Source organism: Puntigrus tetrazona, chromosome 20, assembly GCF_018831695.1.
Source record: "Puntigrus tetrazona isolate hp1 chromosome 20, ASM1883169v1, whole genome shotgun sequence".
Taxonomy (NCBI): Eukaryota; Metazoa; Chordata; class Actinopteri; order Cypriniformes; family Cyprinidae; genus Puntigrus; species Puntigrus tetrazona.
The window spans coordinates 26,966,000-26,991,804 of NC_056718.1; the positions used below are offsets into that span (position 1 = coordinate 26,966,000).

At 42.8% G+C, this 25,805-nt stretch overlaps 2 protein-coding genes across 3 annotated transcripts in view; both read left to right on the plus strand.

The window, feature by feature from the left end:
- mepcea (methylphosphate capping enzyme a) overlaps nucleotides 1-2,452 on the plus strand; it is a 10,160-nt gene extending 7,708 nt beyond the window's left edge. For both annotated transcript variants that reach the window (XM_043220149.1, XM_043220150.1), the window contains exons 4-5: nucleotides 1,047-1,170; nucleotides 1,253-2,452. In XM_043220149.1, coding sequence (XP_043076084.1) covers nucleotides 1,047-1,170; nucleotides 1,253-1,305 — 177 coding nt within the window. In that variant the 3' untranslated portion in view covers nucleotides 1,306-2,452. The remainder of the gene's footprint in view (nucleotides 1-1,046; nucleotides 1,171-1,252) is intronic.
- Nucleotides 2,453-6,245: 3,793 nt separating this feature from the next.
- LOC122325079 (disks large homolog 4) overlaps nucleotides 6,246-25,805 on the plus strand; it is a 120,900-nt gene continuing 101,340 nt past the window's right edge. The window contains exon 1 of the mRNA XM_043219952.1: nucleotides 6,246-6,677. Within this exon, the coding sequence (XP_043075887.1) occupies nucleotides 6,648-6,677 (30 nt within the window). The 5' untranslated portion in view covers nucleotides 6,246-6,647. The remainder of the gene's footprint in view (nucleotides 6,678-25,805) is intronic.

Here is a 25,805-nt window from a genome sequence, read left to right on the forward strand (position 1 = left end):
GAGTAACAGTTTTAGCAAAGAGTTTCCTCACGCTCTGGACTTTGAACTCTGGCGCTTTGAGCTCCCGCCGTGATGTTTGAATACGTGCAATTGTATTTATTAGAAAACATAACATTCTGCTGTTTATATACGAATTGTTTAAGACAATTTCACAATTTTTCATCTTCTCATTAAAGACATGAGATACAGCAGTAAGCAGTCTCTCACTGTTGCTGCTTTTTTTGCTGACATGCTTTCTGCATTAGTGCATGCCTCTATTTAATCGCGTCAAGTTATTGTTCAGTAAATTGAAAAATAATTGAGGGCTTTTTTTTCCCATTTTCAGCTGAATATTTTCGGTTGCTGGACATTTGGTGCAAGTCCTTTTCATTAAATGCAGTGCAATCAAATCAATGATAATCGCTAGAAATGAAGTGTCCCTTATACTATTTGAATGAATGAGTTAAAGACTAAGTCACAAACACAGCCACTGGTCTTCAATCATTCACTCACCTGATTTTTTTATTTTTTTTTCCCCAAATGCCCATTTAATTTCCGACCTCAGACTGAACATGTGATATGGAGCAGATAACTTTTTCCAAAGATGAGGCCTCAACCGATACGTTTTAAACAGGACCCTGGAATAGACAAAAGTGGGCTGTTTTCAGACTTCAAAGGCCTAGTCTTGTACTAAGAAGATCAGACGTGGACTCTTAAAAGCCCTGTAGCAACATTTTGAACTAAATGTAGACACAGTGATGGCCGATCATCCATAATGAGTTGCAATAATGAAGTCTAGAGGAAAATACAGCATTTAAAACGGACGAGACGCGACAGATTTGAGCGAACGATTAGATGTTGCTTAGGTATGACCTCAAGCACGTTATGAAACAAATGCAATGGCAATATAAGACGCCAACGTTGAGCGTAGTATATCGTAAGTCGGTGCATATAGCAGTGGCTTGGTGCATGCATTATTTAATTTTGAAGAACATACAGATTTAAAAGTGTATTTTAGTGGCATTTTACTATTTGTTGTCTAACCACATGATTTGTTGTTGTCTCAGGAGACCATCTTTAAGAATTACCACAGCATCCGTTTAAAACCGGACCAGTTCTCCTCCTACCTGACTACTGAAGTGGGCTTCTCCAGTTATGAGCTCATCGGAACGTCACAGAATTATTCTAGAGGTCAGAGCTTTCAAAGGCCTTTCAGTTCCGCCCTGTAATATTACGAAGTAAATATTTTAACCCTCAGTTTGTCTTCTCGTAGGTTTTCAGAGACCAATCTACCTTTTTCACAAAGGACCCTCACCTCAAAAGTGACGCCACCAGTTTAACCACCAACTCTGAGAAGAAAACGCAGGACTGGATTGGATTATTAAAAACCAGCATCTGAAGCCACTGGAGCAGTTTTCTCTGAAAGTATGACTTTCGATATTTTGAACACTCAAATGGAATCTCAGTGGTGCTGAATAAGAGAAAGAAAAATTCAAGGACTGGACCGAAATGTTCAAGGAATGTTTTCCCTACCGAAGCGAGCCGTTTTTAACCCTCCTAAAGAATGGTATTGTAAACAAGCACAAATTTAAATCCAATCAAATCGCATCAAGTCATTTCTAAGCTCCTGTTGAACACAGTTCGTTTTAAAATGCGAATTCCTGAGCAACTCTGGCTTCCTTTCTAGCACACAAAACTGGTAAACGACCATCTAGAAGCGAAATGCTTAGTGGTTGGCTGCGTGAACGTTTTCTTTTCTCAAAAGGAAAAATTACAGCATGTTACCGGATGTTCAGTTTTCAGATTTTTATTTTTTTGCTATTTCGTTGTTGTTGTTGCTGCACTGTTGTATACTACTAATTCTTTACGTTTTGAAGAAAGCATTGCTATTAAAATAGGAAGCTTTTGACAGTTTTAGCATCTGTCTGGCCATCAGCAAATTTGCGGTCTGCATGGCTGCCACTTAACAAACACCGATAGCTTCATTTGCAGTTTTGAGTTCTATTGCCTGGCCTAACAGGATCGTAATTTTGTCCTTGGCAGTTTTGAAGCTGCAGGTTAGCTGATATGCTCTGATAAAGTGTTAACCAATCTAATCTCCCTAAATAAAAGTCCAGAAGGATTTGATTCCTTTTTGGTGTGGTGGGTCATAGAGAATGATGTTTTTTTTTTTTTTTTTTTGTTCTTCTCAATCTGTTTTGTTCTGATTGTCCAACTGTTAAAGTTTAACAAAAACCGAGGTACATTTTGTAAAATGTTTGTTTGTCCAGAGTTCTTGTCACAACTGAGGTAACCTTGTTGTTGTTAGTTTTATTCCTGTTGAAAGGTTTGCACTAAAGCGAGAGAATAAATTTGTCTCCCACATTTGTATTTTCTTGTGCAAATGTAAAGTTGGTGTATCTCTGAAAAGGGTTCTTTTCATTCAAAGGACTCCTAGAAATTGAAAAATAAACTACAAAATGATGTGAATCTGTAATGCTGTTTTTTTTTTTTTTTTTTATTTTTTTTTTTAAATAAGACATATATAATCAATACTTAATTGTTGACCTAGTTTATAATTATGGAAATTATAAACTAGACTGAGCTGTTGTTAAAATGATGTAGCAGTGACAAATGGCTTTACCCGAGAATAACTGGCTCATTATTAAAGTTCAGAATCCAAATTACGTGACAATAATTGCATTACACATTTTATTTAATTCATTCGGACTACTTACCAAACTGGTAACAGTCACAGGAATAGTCACACTAATGAATTTTTAAAAGGCTAAGAATTAAATCATAAATTGTTAAAGTAAAATCAATCATTTTACTTTAGTAAAAATCCAAACAATACTTGGTAAAAAGGAAAATATTTAATACTAAATTAAATATTTTATTTACCTGCAAGTCAGAGAACTGTGTGAACAGGCAAATGTGTTGCTTAATTTTTATTTTTTATTTACCTTAGATCCTCAAAGTTGATCTTTTAGTAAGTTTTGCTTTAAAATGGATTCAGCTGACAAATAAATAAATCAAATTTTAATTAACTGCTGGAATTCCGAAACTGTTGGGATTATTATTATTTTTTTTTTTAAATTGGAATAGAGTGAAAACTTAAAATTTTAAACTTCTATCCTCTAAATGTGTTCATTTTAAATTTGACGCCTGCCGTGTTGTTAGTTTTTTAAATTAAATTTCCAATTATTTTTGTAAACCTTCCGAAAACGGTTAAATAACCCACGTGTTGATTACTAGCCATATTAAGATGTTCTCCAGTGGCCAAATGCTGTGTGCACTCATACCCTGACTGGAGACTTTAGCCTAATGCGTTGCTATTGTGTTTATAATATGTAATCTTGTAATCAACAATTAATTGTAATTTAATTGTACAGTAAAAAATGTTTAGTCTATTTTAAAATAAAATATAACAAATACTTATTTTTTCGTAATCTGATTGTGTAATCCCAGTACACAACAGTCATTATGAATCATTCATGATCAGTGTTTTTCTTCGATTCATTTAATGAAGTTTCCCTGGAGGACCTCTATTTGTACGCAGGCACGAGACTAAAGAAAACGGTCGATCGAAACCGTCATGCTAATGCGTACAATCACAAAAAACGCGGCTAAGCTATACTTTTAGCTATTATTACCCACCACATCTGTCACTCAAGCAACGCAGGGCGAACTATTACAATATTTAGCCTGCTATTTTAAACTCCGCATATTGTTTCAGTGAAATCTCAAACGACCACAAGATGGCGCGCTTTTACCAAAAAAGGTGCTTTTGCGATCGAATCGGGCGATTGCTTTATCTTGCCATTCTGTACACAAACCTTACCAAATATCACATGTAACATTTACGTCTCCAATAAAAGCGCTTTTAACGCAGCCGGTTGCTAGCAGCAATCTGGCCTATGTAAAAAAAAAAAAAGCTTCTGTCCGTCCACAGCAAGGCAACGCGTGAACACACATCTCTGACTGCAGAGGTGTGTGTGTGTGTGTGTGTCTGTTTGTGTTAAATATTAATGCCCCCAGCCTACCCGTGTTTGTGTATGTAGCCTATGTGAATGTAATTTTATGACAAGCTCAGTGTTGCCACGGGCAACTCTCCTTTATATATATATATATAAAAACGTGTATTAAAACCCAGCTGAGATTAAACTCTACAGCCAGTCTCTCTCACGCGCAGATCTATATACAATTGCGCCAACACACCAGAGCATAAATGCACAATGAAGCAAATGAGTATGTGCACATTGACACACATTTCATCAGAAACACACACACACACACACACACACACACACACACACACACACACACACACACACACACACTTATGTAACAGTGATGTAGTTAGTAGGAGTGAAGATGTATGCTCAGCCCATTTAAGGGCACTCCTCTGCGTTCATTGTCTTCTTTCACCCGATTAAAGCACGCACGCTGTCTATCGCAGCTCCGCACAACGCAGCGTCGCACTTCAAGAACTCAAGCGCCATAGATTGCGCGCGGCAGGCGCAGATGGTTTGGACTACCTTTACACTGTTCGGGTTAAATACCCTGAATTATGAAGCATTTATTATTTGTGGTTGTGTGGAAATACGCACAAGCCTGGAGAACGAGAACGTGACAGCTGATATATCACAGCCGCGGAGCTGATTGAAAGGCTTTGAAGCTCTGACGGACCCGCTGACTGACTTTAATGGTACGGTCCGCTGTCTTAAAGGCGAAGCGATCATTAAAAAAGAAAGACGCACAACGTGAACTCACTCTGCGTGTGTTTTGCTGAAATGTCTATTAATCTGGGACATTAACACACGCGTATGGAGAAAAAGACTGAAGTGCTGTTGACACAAAGACGTAAAAAAGAAGCAAATAAGACGACAGTGTCACTAAAAATAGCCTCATCTTCTCTCCTCTTCGATCTCTCACCCTCCTCTTCTCTCGCCACCTCTCTTTCTGTTTTGTCTTTCAGAGAGGAAATAAAATTAATGCAGCGTCTCGCTTTGTGTTTTTTTTCTTTTTTCTAGAAATACCATATTAGTCATACTATTCATTCAATATGCAGTATGTATAGCATGCCCATTTTCAGTACACTATCCACTATATAAGCGCGCTAATGGATTACCCTATGGCACAATAATCCATTCTGTCTACTTTTTAAATTAGTATTTTTTTAAATACGTAATAATGCAGTGAACATGTTTGTCACATTAAGTTACATATTTAATTCAGCCATGGCCTTTCACCCAATGCCCCGACATCGGCAGGGGGCGCTGTTGAGATGCAAAACACTTTTCGTTGTTCCTTTTTTCCTTTTAAAAGAACTATTATTTCTCACGTGATTTGTTTCACGGTTATTATTAATTACACTAGCTACAATAGATGATGCCTATAAAGGTGAAATATGTGAATGTATGAAAAAAATCTGTGATGATTGCATAATGAAAAGTCACGCCAATCACTGATGAAAATTAAAATACTAGTAGTAAACTTAATAGTTTAAGGATCATAGGGCAGCCCCCCAAAACTAATACCAGTATTTGCCATTATCCTACAAAACATTGTACCCATTTGTCAGCTGAGCTTTTAAAATATAATACAGCACTTGTTATTTTATATTATTTATAATTTGTTTGCCGTTTTATAATATGCCTATGCTTATAAACTTTTGTATATAATTGAATGCAGATGACCCATAAGTTGCACGTTTTATATTATTTGCTCATTTTATTTGATCGCATCTCTTGTTTATTTTATTTTAGATAGCATCCTTTTTATTATTTAGTTTCAGTTAAGCATGCCAGAATTGATCGCCCCACGCGGCGTACTCCGGAGCGGTACGCGCTGTACGCGTTGTTTGCCGCGCGCCGTATCGCACGCTACCTTTCTAGTACGCAGCGTCGAGCGCGGTACGCAGTGTTCCGTTGGAACGCGGCCCGCCAGCTCACCGATTTCACTGCGTTTTCTAAAGCCGCGGCCACACGACAGCAGCCCGGCTATTTACACAGAAACGACTCCGCGGCGTTGCCAAGGCAACGGCTACCGAAGGCCATGACAACCGGAGTACCCTAGTCATCCACCGGTCTTCCTTTCTCTGTCTCAGCTCCCGTCTTCAGCGCATCCCTTCACATCCTTCTCTTTTTCTCTCGTAATTTCGCTCTTTCCCCCTTTCTACGCGCGCGTCTTCGCCTCCCCTTCCATCTTTTTCACGTCCCCTCCCTCCCTCCGCGCGCGCTCGCTCGCTCGCTCGCGCTCTCTCTACATCTTCTGGCGCTTCGGTCCGTTCCCTCTTTCTTTTTCTCCCCCTCTTCGTCACCTCTCGTCTCTGCACTCATCCTCCCCTGCCCATCTCCTCTCCTCCGTCTCTCCGTCTCCATCTCCCCTCATCGACGCGAACGCGTCCCTCTCCTCGTCCTTTCCTCGTTTGCTAAATCCTGAAGGCAGACCTCTCTTATTCTCTCTCTCTTTCCGTCCCTCCCCCTTCCTCTTTACGTTCCCCCCCCTCCCTCCATACTCTATTTTCCTCAATGCTCAAGTCAGTCAAAAGAGATACACTGAAGAAAAGAGGGGCGAACGGCGGGCGCTGAGAGAGAGACAGAGAGAAGGAGAGAAGCTGGAGGGAGAGAGGGGAGAGGGGGGAACGGGGGTTTGGATACATCTCCACCTGTCTTCTCTCTGCCATGGACTGCCTCTGCATAGTGACCACAAAGGTAAGCCAATTCACCCTGTCACGAGCGCGTGGCGCGGGCGCGCTGGGGGAAAGTTTATCGCATCTCCCGCCGCTGCGAGGCGAAGGGAGCGTTCCGTTCCGAGCGACATCCAGCACTTCTTTGTTCTTCCGTGTGATGTGGCTTTCCCTCTCACCCGGGCTCGCTCGTGCCGACACGAAACCCGGGGCCGTTTTGTAACAGGAGCGCGCGTACGAAACGCCTCGCGCGTTCCGCGGCGCGCGAGGACGGGACGCGTCCCCGCGTTCCGTGAAAGCCGAACGCCAGCGTTCGCGCGGAGTTCAACTTCCCTTTCGCTCGCCTTGCTGAAAAACACAGCGAGACGCCGCCGCTAAACTCTCGAAAAGCGCGCGTGTGCGTGAGTACAGTTAAACAATAGCGCAGCGGAACGCCGGAACGCGTCTTGAGTGAACTGAGTGTGAAACTGCGGCTCACACTCAGGCATACTGTGGTGCAGTGACAGAAATTAACTTTTTTAAAAAAATATATATATAAAATATATACCTATGGCTTTATATTTGCTTTATGGAGCTGGCTTTTATTATTTTTGTTCTGGATGTTGACTGTTTACAAGCTCGCATTATTTTTTTTTATTATAGACCAGTTAATCAGTTGGTCCTCAATCTGAACGCTTCTTAGGGACCTAACACAAAGTAGCTGCAAAAGTTGCCTGCATTTACAGTAGAATGCAATGAATAGCTGTTTCAAGTTTTTTTTTAATAAATGTTTTTAAAATACACTTATTTTTAGCAGCACATTGACAAGGCTTGCCTCAGAAACGCACTCTTTGACAGCTACAGGGCAGTACAGAGCCTGTTGTTTCCTATTCAGTAATTAGACAGGCTTTATGGAATATTACAAAATATAAGAAGCGTAAAAAGACGCGTCGTTTTGCCACATCTGGTGCATTTTTGTCAGTTTCACTTGCATTGTGGTTAATTTCTGACCCTGCTGTGGTGCTTCACAGACGTGATGCTGTCCGTGAGGAGGAGGAGGAGGAGGAGGAGGAGGAAGTAGAGGGCTTACAATGGCTCAAAGAAATGAAAAGGAAATGAGAGAAAAAAGTGAGATCTGTTAAATTATAGAGGGAAGGACGTATGTGTGTGTGGGAGCCAGAGAGTGAGAGGTCGGCTACAAGCGAAAGCTTTCATTAATAAATGCTCACATGTGATTTGTCATCTAACTGCAGTTAGCGGGCTCTGTGTGTGTGTGTGCGTGCGTGTGTGTGTGAGTGTGGAGGTGAGACACATCCCACTGCTCCTGACGGCATGTGCCTCTTTGCCCATGTCGTGTTGCTGGCAGAGCACTCCGAATGGTTTATGTAACGTTGGCTGGTGCTTTCTCTCCTGTGCTGGTGTCTGTTCCGTCACTTTTCTCACTCTCTCTCGTTGTCTTCGGATTGACACCCACCTTGCGTGCTCCTCCTAAACGCTACCATGACCTCACTCCCAACAGACCTACTGTGCCCGATGGACGAGTGAGAGTCAGAAAGGTACAAAGAGAAAGAGAGAGAGAGAGAGAGAGTTGAAGAGAGAAATTAGCGCAGTGCCTGCTTTTGTGTGGGCTGAGATGGAAATGGTGCACCGGTCTTTGGATGTACTCTTATTAAAGACCATACTGTGTTTTTAGCGAGGATCCCAGTTGCATTGCTCTTTCTGCGAGGCTTATGCTATGTTTCGTTTAAGGATCAAATTATTCTCAGAAATTCCTCAAGAGATGCGCCAATTGAGCCGTGCGGCGTTGAGCTGTTAAAGTAACGTGGAAGGATTGCGTGAAGGAAATGTTCAGAAATCTCTGTGACAGGTGCTACATTGGCAACCCTGAAACGCCGTGGAGATCTTTTTTAAAACTCTACATGAAACTTGAGATTGCTGGCTTTTTTTTATTCTGGTGAAAAAGCAGAGAGGACTTGAGCAAAATTAGCATTTGCATTGCTGTCCTGGAAGAAACAGATGGCTCTTTTGGACGTAAGGTTATCTGGAAACTTCAGTCTCACAATAACTTCCGGCCACCAAAATTATGTTCTGTTCTCAACTGCAGCCTTTCAAACATCTAGTATTATTGCTTAAATAAATGGTACATAAATAGCACCTACATTTTAATTAGCTTTAGTTTTGTACGAACCACAGGATAGGCTTATTTTCTTATTTATTATGGCTTACAATTCAATCATTTGTGCAGATAATTTGCTAATTTCAAGCACTTTGCACCTGGTAAGTGCACTAACCGCTAATGCTGATTGTTCCCTCTTGTAGTTTTCTTAATTACTAACATGGAACAAATGCTTCAAAATTAACAACTTAACGCAGTTATTAATCGCTGTTACTTTGTTTTTCTTAATTATGGGGAGGGTCACGCCACACTTTTAATAACATCCACTTCCATTCATCCATATGTGAATGTGGGAGACAGGGAAAAAAAAGTTTAGCATTTTGGGAAAGCACGCTTATTTATGCAGCCGTATATATTTTTACATGTCAGATTGAATGATATTTGTTTTATGTTGATTATTTTTTAAAGATGCGACTCGATATCACAATCGTATGTCAACATTTTGTGTCGCTGGCCCTTTATTTTTATTACCACCCTGCTAAGCTAAACTAATCAATAAACGATTTAATATCACTTGTAGTGTACTTTTAAAATCTTAAACTATATAATAAAAACACCTGCACTTGCGGTTAATATTAAAATGAAAAGGTAATGTAAGTGTACTTAAAAAGATTACACTTTGATGACTTTCTTTACCACTTTTACTCCAAAGTACATTTTAAATAACTGTAGGTCACACTTTTCGTTAGGCGGCCTTAACTACTGTGCACCTACACTAAAAAATAATTACGGTGTCCTTACTGTGTTCGTTGTACTGCAAAACACTTCTGCTGCTGTTGAGGTGGGATACGGTGAAGGTTAGGGACAGGTGGTTTGGATAGGTTTAAGGGTGAGTTAAAGTGAAATGGATGGACATTAATAAATAATCTTTTTATAGTGTTCTATAGTGTACTTCCTCGCTCCAAAGAATATCAAACGATCATGATATTATAGTAAATGTCCCCTCCAAAAAGCTTTTTTTTCTTTAGTATGATGATTTATGTCCCTTGTGTCCCTCAATGTATTCTATCCTTACTCAGCAATTTCGTGAGTTTTTCGAACACTTTTTTTGATCCATAAATTATGTTCCCGTTTCCCGAGTTGTATTGTGTCTGAATATCATAACGCCAGTGTGTGTGTGTGTGTTATGTTTCCTCAGCATGTGTCCTATTTTGTTGTGTTAGAATCAGTTTTTTGTTTGTGTATGAATGCGTGTGTGTGTGTGTTAGCTCATCTGTGGCCACAGATGCATGTGAATGTCACTCAGTTCCTGTTGGCTTCATTTGATTTAAGCCTGTTCCCTTGGCAACAGAAGCAGGCGCCTGCTCGTCAGTTGACAGAAGCAGACAATATGAAGTGGGTAGGAGAGACGAGCGAAGAGAACGATAGAGAAGCTTTCCGTGTGTTTGTAGAGGTGTGCATGCGAGAGCTGCTAAACTGCATGTGTCGGTGTGCAATCTCTACCCGTGCTTTTTTAGTTTGTTAGTGTTTATCTGAAGACGGGCCATTTACGTGTATGTGTGTGGGTGCGCGTGTGTGTGTGTGTGTGAGTGTGCGTCGACAGAAGTGGAGGTTTACCCTTTGAAAGCCTCTTCAGTTGGACTGAAACTGGATCTGTCCCTGTGGTGACTGCGATTGAGCCAAATCTGGCTCCACAGACTGTGACAGTGGATGAATCCACCTCGTATCAACCAATAAATGTCTCTCTCCGCATTTAAATGGAACTTTTTGTTGCAAACAAAATATTATATTTACGTGTATTCCTTCGGCAGATGTTTTACCAGTATATGCTTTTGCCAAAATGCAGACGTATGACCTTGGCGCTGTGAGCGATGTGATTTAAAGGAATAGTTCATGAAAATTCTGACGTAATTTAGTCACAAACAAGTAGTTCCGAACCTGTATGAATTTTTCATGTACAAAGGAACATGTTTTGAAAAAAAGTTTTTTTGGGTCACCATTGACTTCCATAGTAGGAAAAAAAATATCGTGGGAGTCAATGGTGGCCAAAAACAGCCTGGTTACAAACTTTCCTCAGAATGTCTTCCTTTGTGTTCGGCAGAACAAGGTAATTAATGCAGGTTTGGCACTACTTGAGGGTGAGCAAATGTTGACAGAATTTTCAATTTTGAGAGAACTGTTCCTTTAACACCGATAGGAAATTCAAGTCTGTGTTGCAAGCATTTTATAGGTTTGTCAATGCAGCCAATTTGTCATTTAACCTATGCTTTTAGTGAAAAAAATGACCAGGATTCAACCAGCGGTTTAGAAAAGCATTTGTGCCAAGACTTGACTGACATGTACAGAAACATTATTTCATTGAAGAAAATTATGCAATTCAGTCACAACAAAGTGTCCAGTTGCAGGGGGTTACTGGGGTAAAGCAAGTAGTATTCGACGGGACATATGATCTCAAAATATGATCCCTAAGAGGCCACGGGCGCCAGCCGTGTTTTTTTTCAGCAATGACAGAACTTGCTTTCCCTTTAAACAATCGGTGTGGCGTCAGCACATAGGCATTTCAGAGGTGACAATGCTACATCACATTTTATTTCAAGGCCACATTGCTTTAGACAAAACAAGATGCTGATGAAACGTATACTTACACGTCTGACACTATTCCTAATTTGTACTTACAAAAACAACCGTAGGTGTGTTAAAATCCTACTTTGAGCAGAACGGTAATTTTCCTCCACTGGAAAAAAAATTGGTTGAATGAACAAGCATTCACGGCAGAACAATTTACTCAGCGCCGCTAAATATTTAGTTCAACAATTTCATCTCTTCGAATTTCTGACCCTCTTGATGACACGCAGCCTATTTAGAAGAGTAAGAAGTGGTTTTCGGAGAGGTTTTAAGACAGTTTTTGTTGTCAGTATTGACAGAGATTGTCGAGCTGGTGACGGGCCTCTGAGTCTCACTCATCCACTCATCCTGTTTGGTACAAACAGCCAAATGCTGTCTTTATTCCAGCCATCACAAGGCATGCTACGAGTGAGACACTTTGACCAAAGCTTAAACGTGTGGTCCTGCTGAACACTTAACGACCCTTGTTAAAAAACGGGTTATGGAAATAGCACACTTTAAAAGAATATACTTGAAGAATATTGCAGAATCTGACACTTGATTGCATGTTAATTGCAATGAAATTACAATGTATAATAGTTTACAATTATATTAATGTTAATGTGATTAGCTGGACTTTAGAGCGCTTTTGACCCACTTTGTGTTGAAATTGAATTAATCTTTAGGCCAGTGTAATTTCTCCTGGAATTACATCTATAATATGTCTAGAATGACAAGCATTGTAAAATATTAAATTTAATTTCATTTCATTTCTGTTGAAAGTTTTATGTCATGCATTTAATTTTGAAAAGTTGCAATTCAGCACCTTATGAAACCTTTTATTTTATTATATGGTAAAATTTTAATTTCTTTAAAAATAATACTAAACCGGATACTGCAAATAAAATAGAATTAGAAAGATAAAATATTAGAAAAATAGTCACCTTTTAGTGTTTCAGTAAACCCATTAAAAATAACTTTTAAGTGCAGCACATGCCTGTGAAAACCGATTAAAAAAAACTGGTTTAAAATGTACATTACAGTCTTTAAATTGACATTATTACAAAGTGCACTTAAAAATCTATTGAAGATTGTTAAGAAACAGTGGTGAAAGCGTCTCTTTTTAAACACGCAAGTAGTTTTCTTAAAAATACAAACTGAAGTATTCCACAAGTGCACATTTCATCTAAATAAATACTTAAGGGCTATAATGATTCATTTATCTAACCAACTATAGTGAATATAAAGCTGCAGTCCATAAATTTAGCTTCTTTGTCGCCATCCATGTTTAATCTCTGATTGTCACATCATTCGAATTTCATATTAGGAACTAAATAAGCAAACCATGCTCCCGACAAACTGTTATTTTTAAGATATGAATGGAATACAATTTAATTTCTTTCATGTGTTTCACATAGTCCTTTCTGGATTACAATCCACCATCAAAAATATTTTTTTATATTGAATTATTCCAGCTGCTGTGAGACTAGGCTATCATCAAACGATGCTCCTCCTGCAGAATCCTCACCTGTACTCCCCTGTAGCTTTAACTAAGTTGCTGAACAAGATTATCTGTAGGTCCACCGGGATTAGCTGACATAAGAGTAAGTTTATGTTAAGCATTTCACAATCATTTCTTATCGAGCTCCTCCAGGTCCAAATGGTCTGTACTTCTCCACTTCTGTCCACATTTGTTTCTTTCTTCATTTGTCCTTTTTGAAGAAACATCTGAAACGTAACTGATAATACAAATGAAGAGATGAAAAGAAAAAAGCTGCAAACAAACCTAACTGCTTCGTTTATATCATGAAGAGCTAAGTTTGAACACGTGCAAGCATTAGCAAGATTGAGAGCTGCAGGCGGAAGAATTTGAGTGAATAATAACTTCAGGCTTTTCCTAACAGAAACTCGGTTAATTGCCTAAAACCGAATGAAAGATTCACGCTCACAGATCTTAACCTAACTGCCTCTTTGAGTGATGCGTCTACTAAAAATGAGATGTTCATCAAACTTTAAAGCGAGCTGTGCAGTGTCTTCATTTTTAAGTCCACATGATAACATGCTAATTAGCTGATGGACCGATGAGTGATATGATGAATAAAAAAACTATATACTGAGAGAAACCGTTGACTCTTTAAGGTTTCTACAATAGAAGTTGCATGTGTTTTAACTTTTTTACCTTCAAACTGTTGATTCTGGGAGTTCTCTATCCATAATACTGCTTTGTCCAAAGTCATCTAATCATGTATTTTGGCTGGAAGCATTATTAAAGTTAAAATATCCTAATGATAGAGTTGTTAATGACAAACACATAGCCTCACAAGATGGACTGGAGAGGCGTGGATTACTTGTGGATTATTGTGATGTATTTATTGGCTGTTTGCGCTCTCATTGCTTTACCAATAGTTTTACCAATAGTTTTACCATTACTAACCAACCTACCATAACAAACGTTCACTAAAATAATAGCGTGACAGCCGGCAGCGCAACAGCTACATCTAGTATACATTAGGCTTTGGGGTAGACAATTGAGAAAATATTATATACGTGTTTAAATGCGACATTGGAACGCCGGCCTTTTCTTAAAAGCCTTCATGCAAAGCTACCAACTGACAACGCAGTCACCTTCTGTTTCGGACGTACCCATTTGCTGTCAGCTATGAGGAGGAGGAGGACGCATGCAGCGAACAGTTCTGCGATGTACTGTGGCAACAGAACTTTTAAAGCGACTCAAGACAGAACGAAGAGCGTCGCCATGGATATTAACAAGGCTTTTTTAAAAAACGTTCACACGTCTGAGAGAGTGAGAAAAAGCTGGAGATTGGCACAGTGTGCGATTACGTCGATAAAAATAAGTGCGCGCGCGCGCGTGTGTGTGTACCTGCGTGTCTGCATATGTGTTTGTGATAGTGTGTGTTAGTCTAAAGACCGGCTGTGACAGGGCAGGTTTGGCTAACATACAGGAGGCAGATGGCCTATTTAAAATGGAAAGGACTTCACCAGCGGGCCAAGTATTCTGATGTTCGCCCTCCATGATTAGGCTCTCAAAACCCATCAGCCCATTAGATCCAGACTACCCAGCGTTTCACACGTCTCACACACTCATTCCAACACTTCAGTGTAGATGGAGGGACGGACGCGGACTTTAAATATAACTACGATGCGCCGCTTTTGAAATTCTAGTTGATATGGTCATTTGTTTTTGGTAACTATATGGTAACAAAAGATCAGCGTCATGTTAAATGCTAATGACATCAGATATTAAAGCATTAAAAAAATAATTGTTTAAACCTATGCAGACAAACGTATCATATTTGACAGGCACTTTTCTTTGTTGAAAAACAGCCTTTCTACATGCCTTCTGACTGATATTTCACACTTTTTAAGAATTTCGTATATCGTTAGCAATATTTCAAGATGAACACTTACTAAGCGTATTCATGCATAATTATTAAAAAAACATTTCACGAGTTCGCACTTACGTATAATTAATCATAGTAACGGTAAAAAGTAAGCGTGTTTGGCGAGCTGTCAGGAGAGGGCTCGGAACTAGGTGGACTACCGAGTCCAGAGTTTTTCCTCTTGTCCGTGAAAGCGGACAGGACTGTGTGTCGACCCGATCCTGAGTGCCCCGAGAGGGGATAGTAGAACTAGGAGGAATGGAGATTGGGGTGGTGGAGGGATGCTCGGAAACGAGATATCGAGGTAAGAAGCTTGTGCGCGAATTTATAGTAGGCTTCTCTTGCTCTGGTTGGATAATTGCGTGATTAGGAAACGAGAAGCCAAGCCAGCGCGTTAATTATCAGTGCGTGCTCCTCCCGAAATTTGTTTATAGCTAAACATCATTTCACGAGTTCGCACTTACGTATAATTAATCATAGTAACGGTAAAAAGTAAGCGTGTTTGGCGAGCTGTCAGGAGAGGGCTCGAACTAGGTGGACTACCGAGTCCAGAGTTTTTCCTCTTGTCCGTGAAAGCGGACAGGACTCGGTGTCCGACCCGATCCCTGAGTGCCCCCCAAAAAGCCAATTAAGACAGCAGCCGAAAACACGTGTAAGTGGCCCCCCAAAAAAGCTACTGGCTTAGCTAGAAAGGAGGAAGAGCATGGATATGTTAGTTGAAATTGGAATGGTATTAGGATGATATTATGTAGGTGTAGGAGAGTGGGCATGAAGGAAAATGTTGTGAGCGTCTCTAGCGGGAGTGGTCCACGGCGGTGGGTGCAGTACTCCGGCTAGAGCGGTCCACTGTATTAGCAGCATGTGTGAACGACCGTCTCCGGCGGGAGCTGTCCACGGCGGTGGGTGCAAAGCTCCGGCTTTTGTGGTCTGCTGCTAAAGGCAGTGGGTGCGAGTGAGCGTCTCTTACAGGAGCGGTCCACGGCGGTGGGTGCAGGGCTCCGGCTTCGAGCGGTCCACTGTAACAGCAGCATATGTGAACGACCGTCTCTGGCGGGAGCTGTCCACGGCGGTGGGTGCAGAGCTCCGGCTTTTTGCGGTCTGCTGCTAAAAGCAGTGGGTGCATGTGAGCGTCTCTTGCGGGAGCGTCCACGGCGGTGGGTGCAGTGCTCGGCTTAGAGCGGTCCACTGTAATGGCAGCATGTGTGAACGACCGTCTCTGGCGGAGCTGTCCACGGCGGTGGGTGCAGAGCTCCGGCTTTGCGGTCTGCTGCTAAAGCAGTGGGTGCGAATGTGAGCGTCTCTAGCGGGAGCGGTCCACGGCGGTGGGTGCAATGCTCCAGCTTAGAGCGGTCCACTGTAATAGCAGCATGTGTGAACGACCGTCGCTGGCGGGAGCTGTCCACGGCGGTGGGTGCAAAGCTCCGACTTTTGCGGTCTGCTGCTAGAAGCAGTGGGTGCGAGTGAGCGTCTCTAGCGGGAGCGGTCCACGGCGGTGGGTGCAATGCTCCGGCTTAGAGCAGTCCACTGTAATAGCAGCATGTGTGAACGACCGTCGCTGGCGGGAGCTGTCCACGGCGGTGGGTGCAAAGCTCCGGCTTTTGCGGTCTGCTGCTAGAAGCAGTGGAGTGCGAGTGTGCGTCTCTGGCGGGAGCGGTCCACGGCGGTGGGTGCAATGCTCCTGCCTGTGTTGGCCACCGCGGTGGCTAGTTTTGTATACCATCATCTACGGCGGAGCGTCCACGGCGGTGGGTGCAATGCTCCTGCCTGTGTTGGCCACTGCGGTGGCGGTTTTGTATACCATCATCTACGGCGGGAGCGGTCCACGGCGGTGGGTGCAATGCTCCTGCCTGTGTTGGCCACTGCGGTGGCAGGTTTTGTATAATGTCATTTACAGTGGAAGCGGTCCACAGCGGTGGGTGCAATGCTCCTGCCTGTGTTGGCCACTGCGGTGGCGGGTTTGTATATTGTCGTGTACAGCGGGAGCGGTCCACGGCGGTGGGTGCAATGCTCCTACCTGTGTTGGCCACTGCGGTGGCGGGTTTGTATATTGTCGATACGGCGGGAGCGGTCCACGGCGGTGGGTGCAATGCTCCTGCCTGTGTTGGCCACAGCGGTGGCGGGTTTGTATGTTGTCATGCGTAGCGGGAGCGGTCCACGGCGGTGGGTGCAATGCTCCTGCTTGCAGTCTGCTGCTGAAGGCAGTGGAGTGCGTGTGGCGTCTCTCTAGCGGAGTGGTCCACGGCGGTGGGTGCAGTACTCCGGCTAGAGCAGTCCACTGTAATAACAGCATGTGTGAACGACCGTCCGCTGGCGGGAGCTGTCCACGGCGGTGGGTGCAAAGCTCCGGCTTTTGCGGTCTGCTGCTAAAAGCAGTGGGTGCGAGTGTGCGCTCTCTAGCGGGAGCGGTCCACGGCGGTGGGTGCAGAGCTCCGGCTTAGAGCAGTCCACTGTAATAGCAGCATGTGTGAACGACCGTCGCTGGCGGGGGCTGTCCACGGCGGTGGGTGCAAAGCTCCGACTTTGCGGTCTGCTGCTAGAAGCAGTGGGTGCGAGTGTGCGTCTCTAGCGGGAGCGGTCCACGGCGGTGGGTGCAGGGCTCCGGCTTAGAGCAGTCCACTGTAATAGCAGCTTGTGTGAATGACCGTCTCTGGTGGAAGCTGCCCACAGCGGTAAGTGCAGAGCTCCGGCTTTTGCGGTCTGCTGCTAGAAGCAGTGGGTGCAAGTGTGCGTCTCTGGCGGGAGTGGACCACGGCGGTGGGTGCAATGCTCCTGCCTGCGTTGGCCACTGCGGTGGCAAGTTTGTATACCGTCATCTACGGCGGGAGCGGTCCACAGCGGTGGGTGCAATGCTCCTGCCTGTGTTGGCCACTGCGGGCGGCGTTTGTATACCATCATCTACGGCGGGAGCGGTCCACAGCGGTGGGTGCAATGCTCCTGCCTGTGTTGGCCACTCGCGGTGGCGGGTTTTGTATGCCGTCATCTCACGGCGGGGAGCGGTCCACGGCGGTGGGTGCAATGCTCCTGCCTGTGTTGGCCACTGTGGTGGCAGGTTTTGTATACCGTCATCTACAGCGGGAGCGGTCCACGGCGGTGGGTGCAATGCTCCTGCCTGTGTTGGCCACTGTGGTGGCAGGTTTTGTGTGCTATTGTGTACGGAGGGAGCGGTCCACAGCGGTGGGTGCAATGCTCCTGCCTGTGTTGGCCACTGCGGTGGCAGGTTTGTATACCATGATCTACAGCGGAGCGGTCCACGACGGTGGGTGCAATGCTCCAGCCTGTGTTGGCCACTGCGGTGGCAGGTTTTGTATACTGTCGTGAACAGCGGGAGCGTCCATGGCGGTGGGTGCAGTACTCTAGCTAGAGTGGTCCGCTGTTAAGGCGGTGGGAGTGTATTAGCATCTACGGCGGGAGAGCGGTCCACGGCGGTGGGTGCAGTGCTCCTGCTTGTGTTGGCCACTGCGGTGGCAGGTTTGTATAGGGTCGTCTCACGGCGGAGTGGTCCATGGCGGTGGGTGCGATGCTCCTGCTTGAGCTGGCCACTGCAGTGGCGAATTTTGTATATGGTTGTTTGCTGCGGGAGCGGTCCACGGCGGTGGATGCGATGCTCCTGCTTGGCATTGCCACTCCTGTGGCAGATTTTGTATCTGAACGTCTATAGCGGAGTGGTCCATGGCGGTGGGTGCGATGCTCCTGCTTGAGCTGGCCACTGCAGTGGCGAATTTTGTATATGGTCGTTTGCTGCGGAGCGGTCCACGGCGGTGGATGCGATGCTCCTGCTGGCATTGCCACTCCTGTGGCAGATTTTGTATACGAACGCCTATAGCGGAGAGCTGACCAGGGCGGTGGGTGCAATGTTCCTGCTTGGTATGTCCACTGTGGTGGCAGATTTTGAATATGGCTGTTTATAGCGGAGCCGTCCCAGGGCGGTGGGTGCGATGTTCCTGCTTGGTGTGGCCGCTGCGGTGGCGGATTTTGTATTTGGTCGTATACAGCGAGAGCTGGCCGTTGTAGAAGGAGTGATGACGTGCCTTGGGTGATTCCCTGCGGGGTGGTAGGTTTGGAGTTCTGTTGGGACTGGTTAGGGTCTGGAGGGCTTTTTGATGAGTGACTGGTCTGAACAGATGTAGCTTTTGTATGCGTTAGAAGACCAGCGGCCGAGGGTTTGGATTTGCTGTTGGGAGAGACCTTTCTCTGCTGCAGTGGTGGCTGCCCCTATTCTGAAGGAATGTGTGGAGAAATTTTTGATGGGATTCGGAGTAAGATAGGACTGATTTGAGGTGCTTTTGGAACCAGAATCGAGATACGGGGTGGTTGGAATCATCTGTGAACAGAGGGTCGAGTGGAGTTTTAGTTTGGGATTTCCTGTATTGGAGGAAAGCTAGAAGTGTTTGAAGGGGAAAAGTAGGAGTTTGGAGGTTAAAAATATATATGAAATGCCCATTTTTGGTCTGGTCCGTTTTACTTTGTTTGATGAAAAAGGATACGGTTTCGTGGTCTACGATAGATAGGTCGGAAATAGTGGGGTGAATATTTGGGTCGAATCTGGAGTTGACTGTAAATTCTGAACATCTGAGGAAACCGAAAAAGGCCAGAATGAACATTGCATCGAGAGTGCGAGCAGTATGGATAGAAGAGTAGCCTCTGCGGAGGGTGGATATGCATTTTGAGAGAATTTCGAGGGTGATGGGCATCCTTGAGTCGGATCGGGAGGGATGCCTTCTTTGGATGCCCTTGATTAAAAGTGAAGTCTGAGCATTGGTTATTTGAGGTGAGGCGATGCCGTGGATGAGTTTATGGAAAAACTGGATACCACTCAAGTAGCCCTTAATAGAACTGACTTGCAGGTTTTTTGAGGTGTTAAGAAAGGAGATGAAAGAAGTGATGGATAGCAGGAAAAATCAGGAATTGGAGGTTATACCTTGCCTGGAAAGATTTAAAGCATTTCCAAGCGGTCAGGTAAGATTGCAGGGTTCTGTGAGAAACTGCTTGTAGGATTGAGTCGAGGGAGGCTTCGAGGAGGGACCTTAAAGGATGGTTCGCTGGGATATTAGTTGTGAAAAGAGAAGCACCTGGGTTGCATAGGGTTCCGCTTCTGGTGCCAGCATCCTGGATTTCTGCAAGGATCTGTGCTTTGATGGAATTGGGGACGGGGTGGGGGTCAAAGCGGCGGCATTTGAGGGCATAGGAAGAGGGTTAGCAGTGGATACTGAGAAAGGGTGGTGGGCGATGGGAGAGTTGGCGGGGGTAACTCATGGGAGCTACTTGTGGGGTGGGTTGGAGCTCGCGGCGGCTATGGCAGGGGATCTAGGGGAAAGAGAGTGGAAAAGATAGGGAGGTAAAGAAGAATAGGTGTGTGAAGATGGTGGGGGTCTTGAACCTGGGTTCAGACTGGTAGCAGAAAAATAGGGGAGGGGAGGAGGAATAGGAGGTGGTACGGCTGGGATCGTCAGTGGAGGCATCTGTGTGCCTGTGCTGGCACCTATGGCTGGCTGGGCTGTGGGAACAGAAATGGACGAGTTAGGTCCTGGAGGAATAGGAGAAACTTGAGGCTGGTAAATAACGGACAGTGGATTGGGGGCTGGTTGCCAGGCATGGTCGGGAGAGACTTGGGCAGAGTACTGTTGGTGTGGGTTCAACTGATCCAATGAACAGAGTGGGTACAGGCTAGGCTGATGGCTTGTGGGGCTGGAGCCGTGGTGCTTGCTGCGTGGGTTGTTTGCTGGAAACTGGAGGAAGAGCTGCTGGTGTTTGGGTCCTGGGCTTTGCTAGCAGTAGCTGGGAGCCTTCTGCCGCCTCCTGGTGGGCGGAGGCTTAATACGGTGCAGATGCTGACTTCTCGGTCTTCCCCGGGAGAATTACGGCTTCTTCTAGTTGTTTCCTTTCTTTTGGCTGGAGGAGAAATGTTTGGCGAAGCTGCGCCTGTTTGATAAGTCGAGTACAGCGAGAGAAGCTCGGCTTTGTTAGCGCGCGGCGGGAGAACGGAATGTTCGCGTTTGCGAGTGCTTGACGCAAAGCCGAATTGTCCATTTTGTTGCGGATGGAGCGGAAGAAAAGGCTGCACGGTAGGGAGAAGCTGGGGAAGCTTGAGGACGTCTGGCAGGTGGAGGCGAACGTGATCTTAATCGCGTTGGCGAAAGGATAGTCACTCGCGTTAGTTTTCTGCCTCTGGCGGCTAAGCGCGCTCGTTTGAAGTTCGGGCGGGCGTTAGCGTGCTTGCTCAGCGGAGTCGTGGAGGCTCGGTGTCCTCGATTTCGTAGGTTTCTGGCGATTGGTCTTGTTCGGACATGCTGGATACCATGCTCGAAACGAGATATCGAGGTAAGAAGCTTGTGCGAATTTATAGTAGGCTTCTCTTGCTCTGGTTGGATAATTGCGTGATTAGGAAACGAGAAGCCAGCCGCGTTAATTATCAGTGCGTGCTCCTCCCGAAATTTGTTTATAGCTAAACATCATTTAAATGTAAATTTAATGCATTTAGATAACAGCTTACTGAGACATTGGGAGATGCTATTTTTATTTTATTTTAATCATGCTATATGAAAAATAAAAGTCTTTTTTTTGAAAATCTGATTATTTAATATGTGTCACATTTCCAAAACCTGGCCTACTGTACAAAAGATTCTGCATGTATTTAAAAAAAAAAAAACAATATTCATTTCGGTCAATTTTTGCTATATTTTGTGTTCAGCCTAATGCTAAAATGCTTTAGATGACAAGTAAAAAAAACATACAACAATACATACATACAACCTAAAGCAATAATTTTCTAATTATTCTTCTTTGTTCTGCTAATTATTTGCAATTACGTGTGTAAAGAGCATGCAGACCAATCAGTTTTGTGTCAGTGGTTCATGAAAAGATTGAAACGCAAAGAACTGAAAAAAGAATGAATGAAAGTTTGTTCTCCATGAGTATGTCTGTAGCATAGCTTGACAAACTTTGGTGAGCTTTATATTTTAAAAATACTCACTTGTTAAGACATCCCGTTCCATAATTGAGTGATCTGTATGCAAACATGTATGCAAAATCTGGTGATTTTAGGGCACACAGGGATGAAGTTATAGTAAGAACAGAAAGAAAACCAGTTGCTTTGAATCTCAAAAAAAATTCTATACCAATGTGGTCGCTGAAATACTATCATGCATCCCTGAAAGTCAGGTTTGTATGTTTTTAGAGACAGAAGCGGATAGAGAATGAAGATAAGAGTGAGGAATGACTGCAGGGAGAAGAAGAGAAAGATGAGAGACTGGATTCACTGAAGCTAAGAGTATGATGTAATGCGATGTATCTCTAAAAGATAGGCTTTCACATTGATCCTGTCCATTGATAAACTGTGGCATGCGTGTGTGTGTGTGTGTGTGTGTGTTTGTGTTTGTATTAGTTTGTATGCATACTCGCTTGCTCTTAGGTCTCTGAGTTCATCTGTTCCCTCCATCCGTACCCGCAGACAAAAAGGTACAAAGCTGTCACCAAAGCGCTATCCCTGAGGTACAAAAGCTTAAAGGTACATCCCTTATTTACCCATTATTTGTACTTTAAGAGGATATATTAGTATCTAAAGTGTACATATTAGTGCATCTTAAAGGTTCCATCCCAGTAACAGTTTTTGAACTTTTATTTCTTAGAGTACATCATATTCGTTCGTTTTGGTCATTAAAGCCATAAGTCTTGTGAAATGTATTATTCTCTATTGTGAATATCTGAGTGAAGGATGGGACTGGGTTTTGTTCATAGGAAATTAAACAGATTATTGGTCATTTGCTAATGTAAAAATGTGCACCAATAAAACAAATACTGCAACATTCCATGCCAAATAATAATAATTATTATTATTATTTTGATGTTACTGTTTCTCCTAGATACATATAATTTTGAAATGTACACAAAGGATTTCTTTGAGCTGAGCTCAGAAGTCTGCAATCAGAAATCTGAGAAATTATATAGAATTTAAGCATAAGAATTAGTAGTTTATTTAAAATGGAACAAATTAAAAATTAAAATGATTTCAGACGAAAGAGCTCAGAGCAGCCAATTTCTTTTAATCTATTTCTAATAGAATGGCTTCACATTGTAATCATCTCTTTCAGAAGTCAGCAAGATAACTTAAATGGTAAGTGATTTGGAGCTCTCTTCACAGGCAGCACATCTATGCATCATTTCTCTCACTTTGTCCGCCATCTTGGTTTAATTTTTTTTTTCACTGAGCTCATCGCAGTGCATTCCGGGATCACTTTGTCTTGGAAGGATACGCGCGACGCTCTTTTAGGATGCGTGCAGAAAATATCTTTGGGAGGAACATGCCTGTGAATGCTGCTTCTGCAGGCAGCTCACTACATTTTGGAACAGAGCTTGTGTTTTAACACGTCCTGCTTTTTAATTTATATTTTGGCTTTGTACATTTTCTCTCTGCTGTCTTTTCTCTCTCATTATGGCGCGTTTAGATGAATAATACATGTAAGAGATGTACGTTGGTGAATGTCAGCAGCTGTGCTGATCTGTGCCACGTCCAGAGTTGCTGTCGTATACAAGACAGCTTCCTTTTGAGTCAGATGAGGTCTTTAGTAAACCGGCGTGCACCTAAACCAAACGGCTGTTCATTTGCTAAAATGGGTAGCGTTGTATATTTAGCTACCACCTCCTTTTGAGTGAGTATGACCATGTTTGGGATTCAAGCTTACTACTTACTGCGCAGAATACTCTGTATACGTCCTACTACTGGTTTAAAATAGTAAGTGATACAATAGGCATTATGCAATGATAAAAGTTTAGTTGTCATCCGCTGCGACCATCCGTCCAGGTTTTAGGCAGGACAGTGTTAACTGTACACATGTCCTCCTTTTAAGATCATGACTGATTTATACTTTATATCAAGGGTAAGCAAGCTTTTGGGTGCGATGTGCCGTTTTTCTTCTTCTTTTAAAAATATGTACATGCTCGCTGATGATTTAAGGGTCGTGATGAATTAAAACGTGAAGTCATGGGGGCAGTCATGGCCTAATGGATAGAGAGTCAGACCTGTACCCTGAAGGTTTTAGGTTCACGGTGCGGGTCTGGCAGGGATTGGCTTTTAATACCACAACTATGAGAGCCTTGAGCAAGGCACCGAACCGCTGCTGTGCGTGTGCATTTTCGATGGGTTAAATGTATACCTGGCCACAGGTCAATTTACTTTAACTTCATATAATTCAGTTATTTTCCAAATTACAGTGATCACCTCTATCCCCTTGTTAATGGAGATATGAGTGAGCAGAGCACGTGCCTGTCATTATTTAGTCTTTGGAATGCACCTGGCGGAGGTAGAAATGAACACAGCACGTCAGCAGAAGTCATATTTTTGTGTTAGCATAACTGTTTTTTATATTTTATGTTTTAGAAACATGCTTATATATAAAAACTAATATGCAGAAAACGTTTTTTAATATAAAATGTAATTTTATGCAATGCATCCATCCCTCACCGAATCTTCTGACACATGCTTTTCGGCGTTCGTTGTCATGGGAACATCCCAGCTGAAGATAATGAGGAAATTACATCGCTCCCTTCGACGAGTGCATTCCACGCACGTGCTCTGTTCACTCCAAAGTCCCAAGTTATAAACGGGATAAGGTCATTTTGATGATTTGGAAAATGACCGTAAATCATACAATACATGATACGCAAATCGTTACACCCCTAATATATATGGTTCATGGAGCTGGATACATTTTTTGAAAAAACTCTGACTGTTCGTCTGAAAGAAGAAAGTTATATACACCTAGGATGGTCACTTAATCCAAAAAACAATATATGCAAAAAAATATATATTTACACCCTATTCTCTGATTTGATAGCTTATCTGAATTATTTGTTAAAACTATTCCATTTACATCTAGCCACATAAATGTGTCTTCACAAAGCGGGAATTAATCTGTGCCATTTTAAAAGAAATTGGTTGATTTAATGAAGATGAGGTGCTGCCACCTACTAGTGGTTTTAGTTACATGTTTTCAAACCAGTGCAAAGTTTTTTATAAAATGTTCTTGTTATACTCATCGAAAGTTTCTTTAAAGATAGATAACAATCAATAATTAAAGGGGTCTATATTATATAGGGGTATACATATATATATATATATATATATGTAGGCCTATAAAATATTTGTCCAATCATTGCAATTTGGTCCTTGGCTATTGTAGCAGGCTGAGCCAGATGGTGTTTATCCAGTGTGGAAAAAGAAATTCTGATTTCGTTACAGAAGACAAAGGCAAGATTTAAAGACTTGCCAAAATACACAGACACAGACATAGGGGTATGACAACAGTAAACACTGGCCATCGACATTTAGCTTGATGGAATGTTTGCTTCACTTCTTGAGACTTTACCTCACTTTATAGCAGTTCAATATTTCAAACATTTTATTCTTCTATTTAGCATATTTTGTTTAAAATATCAATATCATATACCATTTTTAATCCACTATGCCATGAAGGCACATCGCTGAAGTTGCGTAAATGCATTCATGCCATCTCCGAGCTGCATTAAACAGTCTGAGTTAATACATCTAAATGCCACCTCAGCTTCTTCTTTATCTTTTGCAGCATAAACATAGATTCTGTTGACATTTATATCCCGTGATTGATACTTATTTTATTATTCGATGTGCATTTTTTAAAATGAAATACGTTTTAAAGGAGCAATTGAAAAGTTAATTTCAGCACATTTTTCACCTTGGTGAAGTTTTAGATTTTAGATTTAAGTTTTAGATTTTTCAGGTCTTTAATGAATCAGTATGCGGATTTTTGATGTAATAGAAATGGCCACATAACAAATTATCTTCTTGGAAATAAGCAGTTATTTTCTATTTTTAATTCCTGAAATGTCTGAGCGTTTGGCAGTCCAATGAAATAATGAGTCAAAATGAGCGGTTAAATTTGTAGCCATAGTTTTTCGTGGTTCATTTGTCACACGTCGGAACGTGGAACGTCGCATCAAGCGCTTTGCATTGTCGCACACATTCTGGAAAATGGAAAAACTTGTCCGGATGTTCAGCATGCTGTGCACACTGTACACATTA